Source organism: Rhipicephalus sanguineus, chromosome 3, assembly GCF_013339695.2.
Source record: "Rhipicephalus sanguineus isolate Rsan-2018 chromosome 3, BIME_Rsan_1.4, whole genome shotgun sequence".
In the NCBI taxonomy this organism is placed as follows: domain Eukaryota; kingdom Metazoa; phylum Arthropoda; class Arachnida; order Ixodida; family Ixodidae; genus Rhipicephalus; species Rhipicephalus sanguineus.
Genome location: NC_051178.1, coordinates 155,978,109 through 156,000,620, shown reverse-complemented (window position 1 = coordinate 156,000,620; position 22,512 = coordinate 155,978,109). Strand labels below are relative to the sequence as shown.

The 22,512-nt window shown below is 45.5% G+C and overlaps 1 protein-coding gene across 1 annotated transcript; it reads left to right on the top strand.

Annotated features, from left to right (window-relative positions):
* Nucleotides 1-5,115: 5,115 nt before the first annotated feature.
* LOC119387541 (feline leukemia virus subgroup C receptor-related protein 1-like) lies at nucleotides 5,116-21,814 on the top strand (the record flags this gene model as incomplete). The annotated part of the gene is given in 11 exon segments (XM_037654965.2): nucleotides 5,116-5,183; nucleotides 8,827-9,029; nucleotides 9,870-10,014; nucleotides 10,017-10,033; nucleotides 10,752-10,916; nucleotides 13,302-13,455; nucleotides 14,184-14,318; nucleotides 17,551-17,833; nucleotides 19,104-19,132; nucleotides 19,135-19,320; nucleotides 20,519-21,814. Coding segments are annotated over 11 exon segments (1,398 nt in total). The 3' UTR covers nucleotides 20,593-21,814.
* Nucleotides 21,815-22,512: the final 698 nt, after the last annotated feature.

Below are 22,512 nucleotides of genomic sequence, written 5' to 3'. Positions count from 1 at the left end.
TATTAAAGGGGGGCGCCAGTTCTGCTCCATACCTTTGCTCAGTCGGACATTTAGCGTCATTTTGTTTGTGCGGCTGCGCATGCTTTTGGACAAATAACGGAGAGCAAGGACCCCTGGTGTTGCATTCAAAGAACTGTTGCTTGCCACCTCTACCAGCAGGAAAACCGGGGTCCAATGGCAGGGCCTCTGTGAGAAGCATGCCATCGTTCATTTTACAGCGAAAGCTGTTATGAGATCATTTCACCGGCCGTTTTTGGCGCGTAGTTGTCCGCCGCCGCCGCCGCCGCCGCCGCCGCCGCCGGTGCCGCCGGTGTCCGAACCAGTATCGATCGAAATAAGAAAAAAAACGAAATAATAAAAAAATTCCAGGATGGAACGAGGTTCGAACCTGGGCCCTCTGAGTGGGAGCCCAGTATTCAACCTCTGAGCCATGCCTGTGCTTGAAACTGCCTTGCAAAAAAGGTCCTATACAGGCTCATATCGGGAAGGAAACCCATTAGCATATGCAATATAGCGTGGTAGAAGAGTAAAATAAGCCCAAGCGTCGCACAACGCGAATTCTGTAACAGGCGTCACACAATGCGAATTGCGCAACGAGTAGGTTGTGAAATGCTTCCAACCCATTAAAGATCTCTGCCATAATTCTTCGTCGTCAACAGGCACAGCATCAACAAGTGCGCATAATGCCTTACATGCGTTTAGCAGGTACCACGGATCTCCGTAAAATGACGAAAAATTGCACAGTTTCTGCTGCCCTACTTCTCAGAAATTAGAATGATTTAGAGCGTAGTGGGTTCCTCGCAAGTGCACTTGGATTGGTTGCCAAGGAAGCCATGAGCGCATGATCACTTCCTCGGGGTCTCAGTAAAGTTCTTCGCCCCCCCCCCCCGTCTCTCTCCCCCGTCACGTATGTTATACAGCATGACGGGAGAGGGAATAGCGAGCGGGCGTCACCCAATGCAAATTACATAACTGGTGGGCCGTTTTAAAGCTTCCAACCATTACAAAGGGCTGTGCCATAATTCTTCATCGTCATCAGTCGTCGCGTCAACAAAGTGCACATAATGCCGTACAGACGTGTAGCTGGGCTCGCTTCTCGCAGAAGACGAATAATGGCTTAGTAGGTGATTCCCAACTTCACAAAAATTGTGATTTATGGCGTAGTGGGTACCTTCTAGTCTACTTGTATTGTAGCCCCAAGAGAGCTTAAAGGACTCTAGAAACGCCGCTCTTCCAGCTTTCGCTGTGACTGTGCTGCGGTTTCAGTGCAGGCCTGGCGTTTTTTTGCATGTCACGTCACGTGGGTCATCTATCAAAAAACGGCCAGCTAATCACCATTGCTCACACATAGATAGATAGATAGATAGGAGATAGATAGATAGATAGATAGATAGATAGATAGATAGATAGATTGATAGATTGATAGATAGATAGATAGATAGATAGATAGATAGATAGATAGATAGATAGATAGATAGATAGATAGATAGATAGAAAACAACTTTGTTTAGTGTCGTGAAGGAATCCACCCCCGTGTTTATAGGGGGAGGATCGCGGGGCGCTCCCACGTAGGGACGGGGAGGCCGAGCCTCACCGCCGCGTCGTGGGCCTTCTGGACAGCCTGGAGTTGTTGTAGTAGGACCGGGCTCTTTATCACAGAATAAAGTTGATCTTCAGAGAATTCTTGATGTCGTCCCTGTAAAGAGGGGCACCCTCAGAGCATATGTCAAAAATCACTGCGACTTGACAGTCCGGACGAAGTGCTGAGATTTGGAGTAGTGACTATTGATGATGATATATGGTGTTTTATGGCGCAAGGGCCATTGATGGCCAAAGAGCGCCAGGACCGGAGTAATGACTATTAATGGAAAGGCTAGGGTATGTCCCCGTCTGAAGCATGCGAAGAGAGATGCCTGTGGCCTAGACAACCTTTCGTGCGGGAGTGGGAAGGACCTACGGCCCATTTGATAGTGTTTGTAGGGAAAAAAAAATTTCATTGCGCATGGTGCCTCTTAGGAGGGCGGACGCTTCAAAAAGACTCGTATGGCTCCGTCCATTCAGGCGCATAAGCTGAAATCGCCACCTGTGCTGTATTAAACGTTCTTCAGGCTGCCATAAAGCCAGATACTGCAGCTCACTAACCAAGGTAAGTGGGTACTGCTCCCCACTGTACTTATGTAATTACGTTCATCTGCAAAAGCTGCGGTGGTGTGTATCCTGCCGTTCAGCTAACGAGACGTTCTTATATTCCACCGACACAATAGCAGTCGTGCAATTTTTGATGCCATGCTTACGATGACGCATGCGAAGATATGTGTCCGCAGCAGTGCAGAGAGACATTTTACCACCTGTGTTTATATAATCAGAGCGAAGCGATCGCGTGGTTGCTGCATTTTTCCGCGATGGGCTTGTACAAAAGCCGTTCTTTTTTATTTTTTTTCTTTTCTTGCGGAAGGCCGAGCGCGGCGTCAGGGTTGCTAAATCGCTAGGTCTATTTTTTTCCCTCTTTGTTTCGTGGCGAAATGTTTCATTAATGTTGCTCCTTCAACGATAATGTTTCCCGCACGAAGAAGTTATTCACGAAAGTTGCCGAGAATCGGAATAAATGTTTGTCCGATTTTACACTTTTTATTTATAGTAAACTCATTTTGGTGACTACGGTTTTTAACGAATTCCTTTAAACTTATCTAAGCAGAAATTAAGACGCGTTGTACTAGCAAGGACAAATAACACACAACTGAATCCCACAGCTTTCTGTGCGCATGGCAGTCCGAAGAAAAAAAAAAAAAGAAGAAAAGAAAACGTGTATAGTGTCTTGATGAAGCGTTTCTTTCCTATTTTTACGTGCATAGTGCCTTGATGAAGCGTTTCTTTGCTTTTAGCGAAGCGTTTCTTAGCATGCGCGTCGTTTATTTTCTTTCTTTTTTTAATGTAATAACATTGACTATCGAGACTCCCCATGCACCTTTATCGCCTAAGACAGCTGTTACAAGACCTGCATTTTATTTTATTTTTTTGACGAATTCTTCCACGGGGCCTTTCTTTTTCCCCCAACCCCATTCCCTGTAGAAAAGCAAGCGAACATGCGCTGGCTTAACCGTTCTGATTTTTAATTAAAAATTTGCTAAAGTATATAAATGTCGGGGTTTTACGTCTTAAAACCAAGATATGATTATGAGAGACGCCGTTGTGCAGGGCTCCGTAAATTTTTCGACCATCTGGGGTTTCCTAACGTGCACCTAAGTACAACAAACGGGCATTTCGCCTCCATCGGAAACGCGGCCGAGACCACCGTGGCGGGTAATGAAAACAATCCACGCATCTCCACGAAGTGAATCATCACGAGTGGGCGAAGCTCTCGGTATCGTATGGGTGAGTAACCGTATACGTTACCCGAGCGTTGCTCCATATGATGCAAAGAATGACATAAATTGACATAAAGAGTCGACGACAAAGCTAGGCCCTAAGGTCCATAATGTTTACGTTGCGGTCGCCGACTAGTATAAAGTGTTTGTGCTTGTAGGTGTTTATATTGTTCTGTCACAATTATGATGATATTAGTCTCTTGCTAAACCTGATGTTCGATTTTACACGGCGCCCCGCCACGGTGGTCTAGTGGGTATGGCGCTCGACTGCGACCCGAAGGTCGCGGGATCGAATCCCGGCCGCGGCGGCTGCATTTTCGAAGGAGGCGAAAATGTTGAGGCCCGTGTACTTAGATTTAGGTGCACGTTAAAGAACCCCAGGTGGTCGAAATTTCCGGAGCCCTCCACTACGGCGTCTCTCATAATCTATCGTGGTTTTGGGACGTTAAACCCCAGATATATTATTATTATCGATTTTACACGGCACTGTGCCGTGATCACGGACGCCAAACGGAGGATAAGCTCGGCCTTAAGGTGCTTCGCCCCTAAAACTTCCTCTTTCACGGAACGATAACTTCCGCAGTTCCTAATTTTAAGGAAAAAAAGGGGTCGCGCGCTGTTACCGACAGAGGTATCCCACTATTCGAATTCCGCCGCTAATATAGGCATGACGACCGTTCAAGGGAGGTATATACACGTTACCTTTGTGAAGATGCGTGACACGGCTGTTGCCAGCGTGATAAATGGAGGAAACACGCGGTGTTTTTTGACATATGCGCGTGTGTATTTATGCCTTGTTAAAAATTATTTATGTTGTCGCGGAGGTACCCGCCGTTAACCCCTCACAGCCTGTTGTCGCGATTTCGCCAAGTAGCGAATCTGAACTCCTGAATACAAGCAGGATGCGCTCAAAAGAGATAAATGTTTATGCGGACGTCATGCGTAGTCATCTGGCAAAAAACTTGTCAGCGTGTCAGCATTTCTGACTTAGAAAAAAAAAAAGGCATTGTGCTTAGGTGAACGCCTAAAAAAACACCAGTGCGGCTGCATCTATTCAGGTGCATAAATTGAAATCGCCATCTCTGCAATATTGAACGTTTCCAAAACTGTCATAAGGTTGAGAGACCGGTTCACTTGCCAAGTCTCAGTTTGTTTAGGGCGAAAACAAGCAAACACGAAGACACTCTTTCGTTATAAAATCCTCGTTTTATGATGATTTTATTATTTTATCCAGCCTACAAATATCACCCCAGGCGCAGTGAAATGGTGTGAGAGTAATTTTGGATGTCGCGTTTACTCAGGCGGGCCTTTCACGTCATTTTTTAATGCGCAGGGTTATGGCGACGCAAGTTTTTTTTTTTTTTTTTTTTTTTTTACAATGATGGATGCCAATGACCCCTGACGTTGCATTCAAGAGCATTTTTTTTTTTTTTTGGTTTCGGACTCGAGTAACGGGAAAGGAGGGGTGGGGGAGGGGGGAGGGGCTGCGGTGAAACTTGCCCCTCCCCCATTGGAGAGCCCTTCGCCGTTCTCCAACGTGTGTTCGCGATCGTAGACAAGGGTGACAGTTCAATCCACTGCGGCGAGAGTCTGTTGCGAGGATTCTCTACTGGTGTCGTGTGTGCGGTCAAAGTCGCGCGCGGGCTCGTCGACAAGCTGTGTTTGAACAGACCGCGTGACGCACGCCGTTATTATACACCGCGTGTTCGTTACTAAGCGGTGCGCGTGTCTCTTGCTCCCTGCATCGCAGGTGCCACCGGCGGGGTCAAAGCGGTGCCTCTCGGCGACATGGAGAGAACGGCAAGGTCAAGATGCACGGTGAGTCACGAGGCCACTTCACATCAGCGCAGTTCTGTCGTGGAGCAAAGAAAGAGTGTCAAACGCGATAAAAAAAAAAGAACAAAGAAAAACAAGAAAACCACACAATGCAAACGTCGTCGTGTCCGTGTTTGCACGCTGCGAAATGCTTGAGACCCGTGTACTTAAATTTGGGTGCACGATAGAGGGACCCTAACGTGAAACATTAAATCAGTTTAAAGAGATAAATGATTCCTTCGGAACTCTGTTGTCATTACTTTCACCATCAGAATTGAAACTTCAGCTAGTTGGTATGCGTTCGTCTTTGGTTGATGCAGCACACACTGGACGAGCACGAAGAATTAAGATGCACAGGACTTGCGCTTCTTAATTCTTCGTGCTCGTCCAGTGTGTACTGCATCAACCGAAAGATGAATTTCCACCATCGTATATAGGGTAAATGTGAGAAGAGGAAATGAAGGTGAAAGTTTCACTGTTTGAACTTCGCGCCGAAACTTCAGCCCGTTCACGTCAGTGTGAGGTAACGCATTTCCAATGTCTTTTTGCGTATTTTGGGCCCGTTAGTTCAATGAAAATTTCCTGAAACTTGCAATGTTAACACATTGTGTCCCTTAGAACACAATGTAAATATTTTTTTTTTTCGTGACAAACGATTACGTAGGCCGTTGCAAACGCCGTCAAAATATGTGACGTCACAGCTAGCTGGTGCGGGAACTTGAAGGTGGCGTCGCCACCTGTGTTTCCATTTTGCGCGAAGCGTCCTCTCGGGTCAAGAGTGGTGCTTTTGGTATTCGGAAATGTAACGATACGAGAAAAATCGTTTTTTCTCTTTATAGTGACCCTTTAAAAAAAACACAGATGATCGAAAATTTTCGGAGCCCTCCACTGCTACGTGCGCCATAATCATATCGTGGTTTTGGCACGTACGACCCTAGATATTATCATAGTATTATTACGTTCGCGCGCCTCAGTTTATTCAAGGATGAATCTCTGCCAACCAGCTCAACGTACTGTCGCTAGGGCGCTGCTTCGCTAAAGGAACGGCGGGCGGAAAATTTCCAGGGATGTTCGCAAGCAGCTCTTACGGTGGAATTCATTGTTTCAGAAACGAGAGCCAATCCACGTTAATATAGCGAGTCTTTGTCTAATCGGTCTCGGCGTTCTGGAGTGTCACCGAGCTTCGTAAAATGCGGCAGAGATATAAAGGGTTGGTGCCAACGAGATAAGGGATGAGGGCTGGCCCTTTGTGCACTACTTATTCTTCTGCCAAGCTTCCATTCCGAACACGGCGAACGCTCAATCAACGCTCCGCGAACGGCATTATTTATAGATAAGCGGCCGACAAATGAGGACTTTTAAATAATCCGCACCTCTTCTGTCTCATTCAATTCCAAGTTCCCTGCTCTTGGTGTTCTCGGTCCCTAAGTGGTTACTTAGGAAAAAAATACTTCTCCTAATGAGTGATTCTTTCTCGCCTTGGTGCTCGGATATTTTCCAAAAAACAGTACAGCTCATAAGCATACTCCTTCAACAACATCGGAACACGACATACAAATACCGCTCACATACAACATGCGCCACATGAACATTACATCTAAAGCATTAAAAAAGGGAGGAGGCCAAAATCCACCAAATTAATAATGATTTTCTTTTTTTTTTTTTAATTGAGAGGAATGTGTTTGGAGATTGAATCGACGTGGCGCAGTTCATTCATCATGCATTAATGATAATTACCGTACCTCCGCACAATCTTAACATAAGGCCTCCGTCTGCCAGTTTTTTCCGAGCGAGAACCCGGTTTGTTCGTGAGCTTGGGTGACACCATCTTCTTTCATTTATGGGTAGCTTTCTGAAGAAGAACTTGTTGTGATGTTACTCCACTAAAGGAAAATAAATAAATAAATAAGCCCGAGAAATACTTTCTGGTTCCCTGCTCTTGGTATTAAGTGGTTACTTAGGAAAAGGCTCTCTTTCACAAAGGAACACGGCTCCCATATGAAGGGGATGAGGGATTTTCAATTGAGAGGAATGTGCGTGAGCTCGAATTAAGCGAGAAAGCTCGCAGCTTTCCCTCCACTGAGGAAAGGACCCTGCTCTCTTTTTCTCAAGGATTTAGTTTGAATGAATCCTTCTGAGGTACTTGAGGCCGGCTCTTATAATTCATGCTTAAAACGGATGCTCTACAGTGGGGCTAAATCCAGGTAGCCTGTATTCAATGCACGTGAAAGGCAAACGTGCTGCAATATAACACTGAACCGGCTTGTTACATTGGTTGCATTTAAAAGAGAAGTTCTACCGTTATCATAGATAATCGCGCTGTAACGTGACAATGATGCAAGACAATAGCAAAAGCAACTAGGATATACCATCACGCCGTAATCCATTCCCACGTCGGCGTTATTGCATATCTGTCATCCTTTGCCCACCTTGGCTTGTCGATGCCAGACGGTTTAGCCGATTCGACTAAAACACAAGAGGCAAACGGTTGGAACCATGGAGGAAGGAATACTTCCTCCATGGTTGGAACTACGCATGGTCCTCACCAGCGATGCGGAAGCCTCCGGAGTGCAAAATGCGCGCCTTATCTGAGCGTGCGATACGCAAACCAGGCGACGCGTAGACGCGTGGCAAGGCGCCGCCGCGAGCCACAGGACAAACAGCACACGCGTTGGCGGCACCAGAGAACGTCTACGGCACGTCAGACGTCGGGACCTCCGTCCACCGCCGCGCCGTGTCTATCCGTGCGATGCGATGCCGGGCCGCAGTGGTCCCGTTGTCGACGCGTGTGGACACTACGAACACATTACGAGACTGAGGGCCAGTGAACGAGCGTGGCCTTTCGCGACGCGGCGGCGTTCTCTCGGCGCCGTTGATTATCGGCCAGCCGGCGACCGGCTGGAGCACGGACTGCGGTGACGCGCCCCGATGGGCGAAACCGACATCGCGATTGCCTGGTCGTTTGGAGATAGAGAGCTCCCGAGTGACAGTTGTACTTTCAAAGATTCAGTCAGAGCGCCGCGAGTGGAAAATTTCTGGGAGTCGCTGCGCGCGCCCTGTGCCGTAAATCGGACCAGGTATCTTTCCGGGTGCTCCTGTTGTCCCCGGTTCGGTTGTCTGCGTCACTTTTGAGTAGGGCGACCAATTCTCTTCACTGCGTTAAATACGCCGCCAAGAAACTTAAGCAGTAACATTTGCCCTTCCCTTTGAGTTACCGTTTCTCGAAGTCTCGGTGCCTGTTGTAGCACAACTGCACGCGCTTGTACCTCGCCGTCGATGGCATCGGCTCATTACGCGCGGCGGAATCGTGAAATTGTCATCGTCCGGTACAGCTGGGACAACGGATCGGCGGCACCATTTTGTCGATATGTCTCCTAACATTGATGCGATGCGAACGCCTTGTAAGTCGTTGCACGATGTGCGGCGGAATTTCGAAGTAATCCTCATCCACTGCCACGTACTGCTTGGACAACGCATCGTCGTCTTACCGACAGGTGCGTGCACCGTTTATGCGTGTTTCCGTGCGATGCGATCCTCTTGTCAGTCATGGTCGTTTGAATCGCGATGCAGCCCGCGCGCGTAAAAAAAAGAGCTATAGCGTATAACCGTGGTGCTAATGGCTCCTTTGCCATCCTTGGTACTGCAGGCGGCGTCGACGACGGCTCGGCCGCGTCCTCGCCCCTGTCGCCGGTGGCGGCCAGCAGCGGCGCCGCCTCGTCGACCGACATGGGGGACATGATGACGCGCGTCTACGCCTGGCGGTTCGTGCAACTCACGCTCTTCATCCTCTACTCCATGACGAACGCCTTCCAGTGGATAGAGTACTCCATCATCACCAACCTCGTTATGGTACGTGTGATTCATAATCTCTTGGGCTCACTTTCGGGATCAGACATTTCCGTTTACATCGCTGTGCATGCCAACGAAATGCTTGATGTCTAGGAAAGTAATGCACCAAAAGACAAGGACAAGAGACGAGGCTACAAGGACTGTTTTTTAGGTAATGAACCAGTTGTTGTGTGCGCTCGTCCTCATCTTTCGGTGTGCTGTTTTCCTAAACATTATTCATGTACCAACTGGCCCAGTAACGCATTTTATTGGATTAAATTCTTTCTTCAGAAGTCAAAGATGTCTGCAAAGTAGCGTTGCTGCAACTATACAGTGACCAGTGGCATAGCGAGAAATTTTTTCCGATGTTTCAACCATATTTTATGTCTTCGTGTGTACGTGTATATATACAGATGCAAAACTGAAAAAATCGGGAGGAGGGGGGGGGGGGTTAGCTACACCAGTGGTAGTGACCATTAGTTCAACAGCAGATCTTTTCCATATTGCATTTGAGATCCTCAGTAATATAAAATGATATTGAAGAGTCACACTGGTGGGGCCACACGACGATCCAGGGATGACTGGATTATACCGACAGGTACCTCTCTTGAAGTTATTGCTGATGCAGTCCTCCTTCCTAGATTTTGTTGTGTCGTTAAAATGCTCGGTTGAATACGAATAGATTTATTATTGTAATTATTGACCATCACCACCTGTGCAGTCATCATCATCATGAAGCTAGCTGCCATATTTGTGCGCCCATTGCTCGTATCTGTTTTCACCTGGTTACACTTGCAGATAAGATGTTGCTTCCAAGAAATGGCTTTACAGCTGGTTTGTATGAATCTATGTTTCATGCAGAAATACTACAACATAGATGAGCTCACAGTGAACTGGACAGCTGTGGTGTACATGGTGACCTACATACCACTTATCTTCCCTGCTTCCTGGCTGCTTGAACGACGAGGTCTTCGATTTGTTGTTATCCTAGGAGCGCTTGGGACTTGTGCGGCTCATGGATCAAGGTCTGGCTTTAATTGGTCTTTGGCTTTGAATAGTTTTGCCTCATTGAGATAAGCTTTCAATTCTTAATTAATTCTACTGACTCCTATATTAGCAAACAATTGTCACATGGGGAACGAAGTGCTGGGGCAAAACAAAAATTAGATGTTTAAAACGTTTTATGTGTGTGTAATTCGTTTGTCAGCAATCAACTGAACTGTGTTCTCTAAAAGCTGCAAACAATTTGATTAATGATTGACTTTTTCAAAACACTAACATATCTTCTTTTTCATAGAAAAATAGCATTGACTTCTTATGGATAACTTCGCTTAAAATGAACATATAGTATGCACAGCGACACTTTTAGACAGTGCAGCTTAGCATCACAGCATTAACCATGTACGCTGCTACATTCCAGTAGCTTGCCCAGTTTCACATGTTACTCACAAAATGGCACGATGCCCACAATCTTACACTCAAGTTGTGTCTGATTGGCATTAATGGCACAATCGAACACTGTGATAGTCTTGTGCAAACTTGAGCTTCTAAAGCTAACAAGGACAGAATGTTGAAAGTATGACAAATCAATTTCTCCTTTCCACGTCTCATTGTTAGTACGCCTCTGTTTTGAAGATGAACATCCGCCAACTTTTGTGGCTCACAATCCTGCTTGAATCATTGCATCATGTTGCACATAGCTTTAGGAATGCTTCATCTTACCAGTGCTCAATGTGCATGCAGGTACTGAGTGTGGAGCGTGACCGCTTTGTGGTGTGCCTCGTGGGCCAGACCGTCGTAGCCGTGTCGCAAATCTTCATCTTGAGCATCCCACCACGCCTTGCAGCCGTCTGGTTCAGTGCGCAGGAGGTTTCTCGAGCGTGCTCCTTTGGAGTCTTCGGCAACCAGGTATAACTTCCGTGTAACCTTGTAGCTTCCTTTTCAGTGCACTGGACAAGAATGTCAAACTTCATTTGAATGGCTTTTAGTAGTTATTTGCTCAGTGGGTGGACTTCTATAAGCGGTTCGCTCAACGTTACCTGATTGGTCAAAATGTCACTGTTTATTGCTTATAAAACAACTCCCCATATTCACTACTTCCAATAGGACTCAACACTTCCAAAAATACGCCAGGCCTGCGCGGAAAACACAGCACAGTCACAGCGAAAGCTGGAAGAGCGGCCTCTCTAGAGCCCGTTGTAAACTCTCTTGGGGCAACTAAGGCAAGTACACTTGCAAGGTACCGGCTACGCTGTAAATCGTCATGATTTTTGTGAAGTAGGGAAGCACTCACTATGCCATTATTCGTCATTCTATGGAGAGCGTGGTAGCCCCTGCACATCTGATGTTGATGCTGTGGCTGATGACGCCTTGCATTGTGGAACACCTGGTTATTTTACTCTTTACCACGCTATATTACATATGCTAACCTGGCTCTTTGCCCGACATGATCCCTGTACAGGGTCTTTACGCGAACGAGTTTCAAGCACAGGCGTGGCTCCATGGTAGAATGCACAACTGGGAAGCAGAGGGCCCCGGTTCAAATCCTATCTGACCCTGGATATCTTTTCTCATTTCGTTTTTTTTTTTTTTAATTTCACATGATAGCGGTTACGGACACTGGCGGCGGCAGTGGACAACTACGCCACCAAAATTGGCTGTTGTGATCTCGACAGCTTTCACCGTAAAAATTTTTGCGGCTGCATGCATTCAAGTGTAGTAATTTAATTAAACCTGAATGCATGTGATACCTAGTTAATTTTTTCATAGCAAGAAGTTGACTTCATTGTAGTTCTCATATTTTGAAGGGCCCGGAAGGCTAACTTTGCCTCAAGAACTTTTTACTGAGCAACAGTGGACCAAGTAAAAATTACATTACAGTATTTGTTGTCACACTGACATGATGGAGCTCAGGTTATGGCATGAAATTTTATAGCTCTAACTTCTGCCTTCACTTTTCTTGCAATAATCAACTGATTACAATAAAATGAACAAAAATAAGAGTTTTGAAAGAATTCTTTAACACTCTAAACTGTTTCTCATTAGTGGACTTCTGGCAGCTTGTGCACGTCTCCCCTTTTGGTAATTTCTTTTCTACTATAGATTATTAACGAGAAAGCGTCTCCACACTAGGTTGGCAATAGTGTGAACCGAGCTGGTTTCCGCCAAGGCATCTTCAAAAGCCACGTCCAGAAAGCACGCGACTTCTCCACCCGGAACTGAAGCCATCGCCAACAACTGTGCAGCAACCACCTACAGCTGCAGCCGCATTTCTTGGTTAGGTTGGCGAAAACACTTTCGTGTTCTCGTATCATAAGAATATGCTTAGGAATCTTCTGCACTTTTTTGCTTTCATGGTGTGCAAAACTTTAGAAGCTGCAGGAAATTCATGATAGGTCCCGACTTATCTGTAATTAGCCCTTTGCGGTCTGCAACTTTTATGCACTATCCAGCCGTTCTGGTCCGAAAATATATCACCACTTTTGAGCACGACAAACGAAAAGCAACTATGCGAGAAAAACTCGTTGGATGTTTATTTTACAGCAGAGCTGTTAAGCGTTTCGTTATGTCATGTGGTGTCACCAGAAAAGCTATCATCATCATGATCGGTCTCTAGCTTCTAGCACGTCGCTCGGCCGGCATGCACTTTCTTCGTCTTGATCTTCTACTGCTCCGCGACATACCCGGCATATTAGCTAATCAGCTGGGTGGTGGACCTAGCTAATTAAGCCAAAACATGCTAAGACCAAGCTAATTTAGCGAGGTCATGCTAGGATTGAGCTAATTAAGATGTGTCATGAAGACACTAATTACTAATGTGTTGATTAAGATCATACGGATTAATACAATACCAATTAGCCACATACCAATTAGGCCCCAGTAATTAGACACACACTAATTAAGGCTGTCTTAATTAAAAGCATAGTAACTAAGATCAGGCTAATTTATACCATTACAATTGAGACCGAGCTAATGTGGTCTTCACTCCGAAGCAGACCGAGCAGACTGAGTTGACGTTGAGCCACGTAAAAGGCTGGAAGAAGCTACGTGATCACAAGCTCCACTGATGTCTCCAGCCTTGCACCACTAATGCAAACTGACTGACCACATTTTGTTGCAGTTGATATTGTGCCTAATTCTTTCAATGATACTTGGACAGTCAGTGGTGCTCACAGCGGAACACTGTGGCTGTGTTGCATCATCAGGAGGAGCCCGACAATGGACCGCAAATGCATGCAAGTGTCCAAATGCAAAATTTTCAATTCACTACCATTTTGTGTGGGCTCATTGCAGTTGGGAATCGCACTGGGCTTTCTGATTCCTCCCCAAGTGGTGACTGGGTCTCCGGATACCGCCGAAGGCCTGGAGGAGATTGGCCGTGGCTTGACCTTTCTGTGCTATGGGGTCGCCATTTTCAGCAGTGTTGTGCTTATCGGCATCCTGTTTGGTAAGTTGGCCTTCATTTTTTTGTAATGACGACACTTGTTGCTGTTATTTAGGCATCACAGGCATGCACACCCATACACAGGGCACCAATTGCTATCATGCACCAAATTAAAAATAGAAAAACAAGCCTCCCACATGGATGAAATCAACAGCACTTTGTTAGCAGGGACTTGAAAAGCAGTTCAGTATTTTTAACATTACTAATTAGTTTACAATATTTTATGTCCTTTTCTATTGCCCACGCAGGTATGTCAGCTATATATATATACTGTATTTTTTCAAATTCAGAAACATCAATTTCAGTTGTATGCAGCATGCTATCTTTTCTTTTGCTTGGCTATTTTTCAACATTCATTAGGAAATCTGTCATACACAAAAAAGAGCCAGCATAAGCAAATGCATTACAGAGGTGGGGGGTGGGGACAAATGTTTAGTTGCATCATACACAAGAGGCGGAGTGAACATCAAAGGCCTTTAAGCAAAATTACATGCTTGCATTATGTATTCCGACATTATTGATAATGCTCTTTTGTGCTAAATATCACCACCTCTCATGATGAGATGGTGTGCATAGCCTTGTGCCAACTCTCTGCAGCATCCTAAGCTGATGTGAGCAAAGGGAACCTTTTTCTTTATGCAGTGTTCGTTATGTAAATAAACAAGATGCTAGCGACCATATGGGATCAAATGCTTCTGTGAGATTAAATACGTCTTTTATTTTCCTTTAAGGTTTTCGTGACAAACCACCTCGTCCACCAAGCAGAGCACAAGTGTCCAGGGAACAGGCCGACCCAACAGGGTACTGGCACTCCATGCGGAACCTGCTGCGCAATGCCAACTACATGCTGTTGCTGATCACATATGGTCAGTTTTAATTTGAGATTGTGAAAAATCTATTATACTTAAATATTCAAATTAGATAAGGCATGGTACTTATTTAGCTACCCATGTTCCATATATTCATGAGCCCTTGTATTGCTCTTACTATTTCAGATTCAAACACTGAGTCATATAATATTGACAACAAGGGGGGCACATGATCTCTTGGGAGTTTGGCTTAGCAGAGGCGACAAATATGCATGTTGAGAGTGGAGAGCAGACTGACATTTATATTTACAAGCAAAAACTAGTCTCGCTGAGTGTGGCAGGAAAAGCATTGTTGGGTTTGCTGCCACGCTTCTAAGGGAGTTCAGTGAGAGTTGAAGTACAATAACCCTGTAAGAGGAAGGACCGGTCCATTGGAAAGCAGGGGGAATTTTCCCTTAAATTGTTAAGAGAACTCAGCTTCACAGTGGTGATGGTGATGAGCACTTGACCTTGAGGGGAGAGAGAGAAAGGAGGGATGGACACTCACTACGGAACTCACACTGATGGCTCACCTTTGTTCGACTTTGCTGAAGCACTTTCTGTTCATGAAGCACAGCGCTTTTTTTTTTCAACATCTCATCATATTTTATCATTCATGCCCACCACAGTGACTGTGACGTTGCACTCCCGAGCACATGGTCAGAGGTTTGGCTTGCAGCCAAGGTGACCACATGGCTGATGCAAAAATGTTTGTCTTTCATTACTTGGGGGCGCGTTAAGCAAACTTAGATGGTCAGAGATGAGCTGGAGACTCCTCACAGCCCTATGTGCAGATTTGAGATGTGAATCCGCTCAATTATTGTTAACTTGAGAGCTTACTTGGTTAGGTTGGCAAAAACACATGCTCGCCGGGCGTCCACAATATCTGTGTCTGGAAAACACGTGACCTCTCCCACCGGAACTGATAGACGCTGAAGCCCGCAGCAACTTGCAGTCGTGGATTAGATGAAGACTGTGTGTGGGGTCCTTGCAGCAGAAGGGGAAGTCTGGACACAAAGGGAGTGCACCATTGTCCACCGTATTAGTTGATCTTAAACTTTTGTGGAGGGGGTGTCACAGCAGCATGCGTAGCTGCAGTAAGTCTGATGTCGACATTGGCAGAAGACGCGCCGATGGAGCGCTCTCTTGACAAGCTGGAATCGGGGTACAAGCGTGAATTGAAGCATATATGTTCTACACCTAAGTCTCCAAATTCGTGAGCAGCTGTACATGGCCCTGCTTACTGGCGTATGCAACTCAGGCTTGCAGTTTCTGTTATAGTAGCACTACTGCACCTCTTGTAGCTTGTAGTGTGACTGGATCATGGGCATATAGTTATATTGGGAACATTTATTACGGTGATAGCCATAAGTGCCTAGGTATGTACTTGACCTCAAACAACTTTGGCAGGTTTGGCACCGTACATTTGTGACCATCGAAAAATTTATGTGACCTCCCTCTCATGTTGCTTGGCGGGCATATGCTCTTGCCCAAGCTGAAGTGAGGAAGAAGGAGTCTAGCGTTTCTGGGACTTGCAGTCGTTAAAAAAGTTGTGTGACCTCCTTCTCATCCTGCTCGTTAGATGAAAGTTCATGCTTAGGCTCAAGAGAAGAAGTCTAGCATTGCTCTTGGATACATCCAGAGGTATACTGTCACTACAACCCAGGGCACCTGCATAGATTAGGCATTTGACGACCACTACGCGTTGAAATTACATTGACTTTACCGACCTCCCAGGAGCACCAGCGACAGTGTGTGCTGTGAGGATCTGTACTCTTTGCATGATAACATTGTGATTAAATGAAAGCACATTCCAAGACGGATAATTGCCTAAAGTGTCCTTATCTAACACATACTAAAACACTGCTAGCACCGTAACAACCCTTATGCGAGAGTTAAGGACACCTAAACTATTTTAAATGATGCTACCATGCCAAAGGCCCGTAGCCAGGGGGAGGGGGAGGCCTAGGCTCCCCCTCCCCCAAAATTTTGATGAAGGGGGGTGTTTTACCGAAAATAAATAATGAAAATAGGTGTTTTTCTCAAATAGTCGAGGCCATCATTAAGTGTGCCCCCCACTTCCCCGAAAAAAGTTCCTGGCTATGGGCCTGCCGTGCCATGTCAATGACACTTCAGTACATCAAATTAAGGTGCTTGCTGTAGTTTACCACGTAAGGTAAACTGGTGCTTGCAGCTGACCAGTGATGTGCCACCACTGTGTCTGCAACAAATGGAAGTCTGTGCGGATGGATAGAGAAGATATTCAGCAACAAGCAGTGGTACTAGTGGTTGCATTTCATGACACTGTCATAAGCTATTACAGTTAAAGCTCATTAATTTGGATTTCACTGGACTGGGAGAAATGTCCGAATTAACCAAATTCCGAATTATCGAAACTGTCAAGAAAAGAATAAACAAATGTTTGTTACATCAATACTCTAGTTTTCTTGAGGAATATGTAAATCCTTTACTTATTTTGCATAAGAGCAGTGTAAAAGCCGCAATTTTCATCATCCTAGGACTTCATTCTTAATGTGACCATGGAGCCAGACTCCCGTGTTTAATTAGTCTGAAACATGCACTGCACCCCTCCCTTATTATGTGCTGCCACCACCGCCACACGCACATGACGATAGTTCTTTTGCAGGTAAAATGGCCGGCAAGTGATAGTTCATCCATCACGATGTGGCAAACGAGTTTTATGCGAGCATACCGATCGTGGCTGAAAAGCTCTTCATGTTCAACATCTTCCACCATGTTTGTGTTTTGTGACATTGCGTGCGCATTGCGTCAAGTTAAAACGAAGCTGCTGAGTAATAGAGCCGCATGTGGACAAAACCGGGGTCACTAACAGATGAAGATAGCGATGCAGACAGCATAGCTTCATTTCAGTTGTCTGCGAGCATCATTTTCGCTCTTTTGCGTCGCACATTTGCGGTGCCCAGTGCGCTTCAAGGATCGTCCGAATTATCCAGGTTGCGGCCAAATGTGACCGAATTAACAGGAGTTTGATGCCATTAAACAATGCATATGCTGGCCGGGACCAGCGAACACGTCTGAATTATCTGATTTTCCGAATTAACGAGCTTTTACTGTATTGTTATTGCTGTCCATTAGATGGATGAAAGGTACGTAATCTTGGACATGAGAGACACTGTTTTGTTACGAGCACTTGACATTGAAGTTTTACCTACAGAGTAGCTTCGTTTGTCAGACTGTAACTTGGTCTTTTTATTTTTACATTGTGCAGGCATCAACGTGGGAACCTTCTATGCCATCTCGACGCTACTCAACCAGGTTTTCCTGACCTATTTCAAAGGTCAAGAGACCACCGCTGGCTGGCTGGGGCTGTCCCTCGTAATCTCTGGCATGGTTGGATCGGTCCTCTGTGGCATAGTGCTCGACGAGACACATCGCTACAAGGAGACCACACTTGTTGTCTACGTGTTCTCCTTGGCAGGCATGGTGGCCTACACATATGTGCTGGATACGGCCATGTTGTGGCCCGTGTTCTTCGTCACATGTTTACTTGGGTGAGAACCAGCAGTTGTAATAAACTATGTAGTTAATGTTAAACTAGTAGTGTTGGGGATGCATTGGTCTGAAGAATCGGTGAAAGTTATATACAAGGGTCTTTATTTGATAATGCAACCCGAACAATAAGCTCCCTGGCCTTTTTTGGAGATGCAGGCGGCTTAGCCCAAGGAGCTCATTTCTTTGAGTGCCAGAGGTAGACTACAACAGGACACCCACCCTGTTGAAATTGGCAGCATGGGACTGCCAGACCTAAAAATAAGGTCAAGCTCTTTTTTTTTGCTTGGCTAGTCCGCTTTCGTAAGAGACGTCACAGCGAAGAAAGAGAAACGACCTTAAAAAATAGAATCGAGGCACAGGGTAGCTTGACTCTTTGGGTGTCAGAGGTAGACTTCGATAACACTCTTTCGCCCCCTCAGTGATCACGTGACCTGGCCACTGCTTTTCACAAGTAAGCTCTCGGTGCGGAAGGCCAAAGCACGGCAATACGTGGTTCAGATGCAAAAGGCGCTAGTATAACAGACAGATGCCTCTAGCTTCCCTTAGCTATTCAAGAGAAGAGCGACAGTCTGTTCACCATTACTAAGGCACTCTTCGGCTTGCACTCCAAAGGCAACCGTATGCTGCTCCAAAGCAGCCGTATGACAAGGATGTCAGTGAGAATGCACTGTCAAATGCTGTTTAAATGATCACTATGAACAGCCAACAACACAGCCTGTGCCACAGCCCCATAGCAACTGTGTGACATGCATGCGACCAGAGTCATTCGACTGCATCCAGGAATATGCATTCTAAGTAGCGTAGCATATAAAAGCATTAAGCTCAATTACAGTGAACAGCCTGAGAAGCACCAGCTATAGTAAGCAACATACAGCTCATGCATTGAATGAGCTGTGAACTCTCTTGCCTTTTTTCTTTTTTGGGGGGCAGTGGCAGTCAGAACATGGGAATTCTAAAGGGTGTGAAAAACTTACTTGTACTGCTTTATGATCCTCGATGTATGAGCTGTTCATATTTGTATGCACAGTAAAAGTTCTTTCATTGTTCTCTTTTCTTTTTTATGTAGTCTTCTGGTAGTCACTGCGCCTATCTCCGCTCCTCCTCTTCGCACAGCTGCTGACCCATGTGAAGGTGTCGGGCTTGCACTGGAAATATGGAGCGCAGTTGTTTTCTTTTCCTAATGAATGCAAACCAATCATTTTCTTTTTTTTTTTTTTGCAAGCGCAAATACATTAATCTGTGTCTGCACCTGCGCTTTGTGTGATGCAGGTTCTTCATGACGGGCTACCTTCCGCTGGGATTGAGTTTGCAGCTGAAGTAACCTACCCTGAGCCGGAGGGCACATCATCAGGCCTGCTCAATGCCTCAGCACAAGTCTTTGGCATTCTCTTTACCATGGTTGCTGGCAAAATGCTTGTCGTATATGGGGATCGCACTACAAACCTTGCGCTCTCTGGTGCTCTACTTGTTGGTTCCATACTCACAGGCAAGTGCATTTGAGTGCTTTACAACATGCATGACCAAGAGATGCTTCAATTAATTTGTTACTTGCTCCTCACCTACTTAGCTACTCTTGAGCTAAAGCTAGGATTGAGCTGATGTGCATGTTAGTGCGCAGGATGCTCCGTTTCCTGTCAGTAATTTCAAGTGTTACTGGCTGCCAAGCAGAAAGAAACATAAGTGAGCATACAGGGTATGTCACAGCTTAATTTTTATGGGTTTTCTATGGAACACAAAACTATAGAACAAAGAAACAGCGAAGCAGCAAACTTTTCGACGCAGGCCTATCAGGAAGGCACATCGCTGGCAAGTCGGTACGTAAGTTGCCGGCAAAACACCAACTTAAAATGCATTGTGAATTTTTTCAAACCAGCCTTCATGTTTCTTTCTTTTTTTTGCCATTGTCTTATACAGCCATTGTATAGCTGTGAGTGTAAGAATAGAAAGAACTTTAAACTAAGCTTTTTGAACTACAATAATATGGTGGTGCTTAGTGGCTGGAAGGACGAGATGGCCCTTTTAACTTTGGTGTTCTTGAATGATTTTGAGCTCCAGTCTCGTTGTATTTGTTACCACATTACGTTTTCGGTCAGAACGTGTTTTCAGTTGAATACTTTTGAAGCAGAATAAATTAACCATTGGAGATGCTGAAATGAGTAGCTTCTAAAATTGTTTTTGAGGAATTTTCGCAATCCGTCAAATAAGCACCAGGGTCGTCCCCTCAGCGCAATTCACGCCATGTGCTGCAAACTTGTGCATTTATCACAATGGTAGGCCTTGTTTCACCTGATTTTTTGCTTAAGCTGATGGTAGCCATCGTAACAATTCCAGCCGGCCACTTGTTTAAATCTTTGAATAAGCTAGATGCCAAACCACCACCAGGGGAAAAAAGACAGGCGAAATAGAATGGGCATCACTTGCAACTGGCAGAATGCTTGGTTGCTGGCAAAATTTTGGCGTCTCGTTTATTTAGAGCTGTACGTAGCAACTAGGCCAGCAACGAGTTTTGTCAAGTTGTTTAAATCCTTTGTCAAGTTCTTCTCCTGGGAGTCTTGCCTCTTATAAAATTCTCATCCCCAGATCTGCGTCAGTTTTCAGAGAAAAAAAGGCATGTTCGTAACGTGAGTAAATGCAGCATGCATTGTAGGACGTGTCTGAATCTTGCCGTTTCTTTTTTATTACAGCTCTGATTCGCTCTGACTTGAGGAGACGTCATGCCCAGCTGCAGTCTGAACCATCGGCCATCGTGTCCACATGACTATTGCGACTTGGAGACCTCGATCACATCGGTCTTTTGTAGGCCAGCAGCCTCACCTCTTCTATCAACAGCTGCAGCACTAGTGGCCAGTGGGGCCATCACGAACTTTCCCCACGCATTGTGCAACTGCAAGGAACAGCACCCTTATAAGGCATGCCGGAAGAGCACCCTTGGAGACTGCGCTGACTCGTGCCACGAAGAATGGTGCACTTGGCTAGTCTGCTTCTGTAAGCAGTGTCGCAGTGAAAGAGAAATGACCTTACAAAAATAGAATCGTGGCACAGGGGCAGTTCAAGTACGATGCCGGTTGTCTTTTCCTCCTGTGCCAACTCTCCTATTGCAACGTCATTTACTCGAGAGACCTCTGACTTACATTGTGAGCATCGAAATATGTGTGGATAGGCATGTGCGTCTTTTATGTTGTTATAGATCATTTTAAAAAAATTGTGGCTCTCTTTAGGCTAGCTGTACAGAGTGGAAGCTCCAAAAGAAAAGCTTTGCTTGCAAGCGAGTATCTGGTTGCTGGAAAGCTGTTGTGGTGCATAATCTGTAGCATGAAGTACTTGATGCTTCATGTTTAGGGTGCGGAAAGGCAACCCTGTACAAGGTATATTTATGTGGTGTACCTTCCTTCAGTATGTTAAGATCCTTCAAAGGCAGCATACTAATGTTAATGTTTAAAGAAGTCGTGGCGTATGGGATGCAAAAATGAGTGATTCTATGTGTGCAAGTATATTTTTGAGCATGTAGCTCACTAGGCTAGCTAGCACAAATTATGTATTAGCTGAAGCTGACGATGTAATTAAAACATCGTGTACATCTTCCATTTTCCAGTAGCATGTGTAGAACAGATGTATATGTAATTAATGTTGTTAAATCTTTAAACGTGATCTTAGGAAGGTGTGGCTGTGCTCCCCTGTTTGCAGCACCCTAGTCCGAAGCCCACCCTGCAGTCTTGTGCGTGGCCAAAAGGCACATTCAGGGTATTGCAGAGCGTCTTTCATATTTACAGCAATTTGTGTTCACTCATTATGTTCTGCATGATCTCTGGTGTCATTGCTTCGGGTAACAGAGAATGAACAAAACAAAAAGCTTCAGGTGCTTCCACGACCACGTGCTTTCAGGTAACAGCTGCTATTTGAAGTGCTTCCATTTATGACGCAGCAGGATTTGATGCATTGTACTGTTGGCTTTATATAAATGATTGACGTCATCCATGTTTTCTCTGTGTGTCTTTAATTGACCTCTGTTACTGTGCATATCTCGCGCTCCCTTTATATAACTCAGAACAGAAGCAAAAAGCTAGTGTTGTATGCCATTGCTATGTCCAATGCTTGTTGTGATTATACCTAGCTTATGAGACAGGACATTATGTTGTAGTCTTCTTGTTATGTTACTGCTACGTATGGCAGCCATGGCTTGCTTAGTACAATTCGTATTCATTTTCAATCTGTTCCTGAGAATCTACAAACAAAAAGTTGTCACGGTTGAACACGGTGAAACTAAGTTTGTTGAGCTCGGTTTTGCTTGCTTTGGGAAAGTTTGCAGCGTTTATTTTGGCGCGTGGAAAGAGTTTTACTAGTGCTTCTGCATTGCATTTTCTGATTTTGAAAGGTGGCCGCGCTGTCATACATTGTACGGCAGCGGCACTAGCGGCAGGCTCCTCCTAATTCTCCCTCCATGCCTGGTTCTAGCGAAGCGGCTGCCATGGACAGCCGCTTTTTTAGCAGCAAGTACCGCATCTACAATTGCACCACGATACAACATACACACACGCTGCTCGGCGATGTCGGTGCTCTCGGCGTGAACGCGCAGTGAATTTGGATGCAGCCAGCGCCTCTGGCGGTGGCTGCATCGCCAGAGGCGCTTTTTGCTGAAGCTCTCTGGCCGGCGTTGCGACGAGACGACACGCGAGGCGTG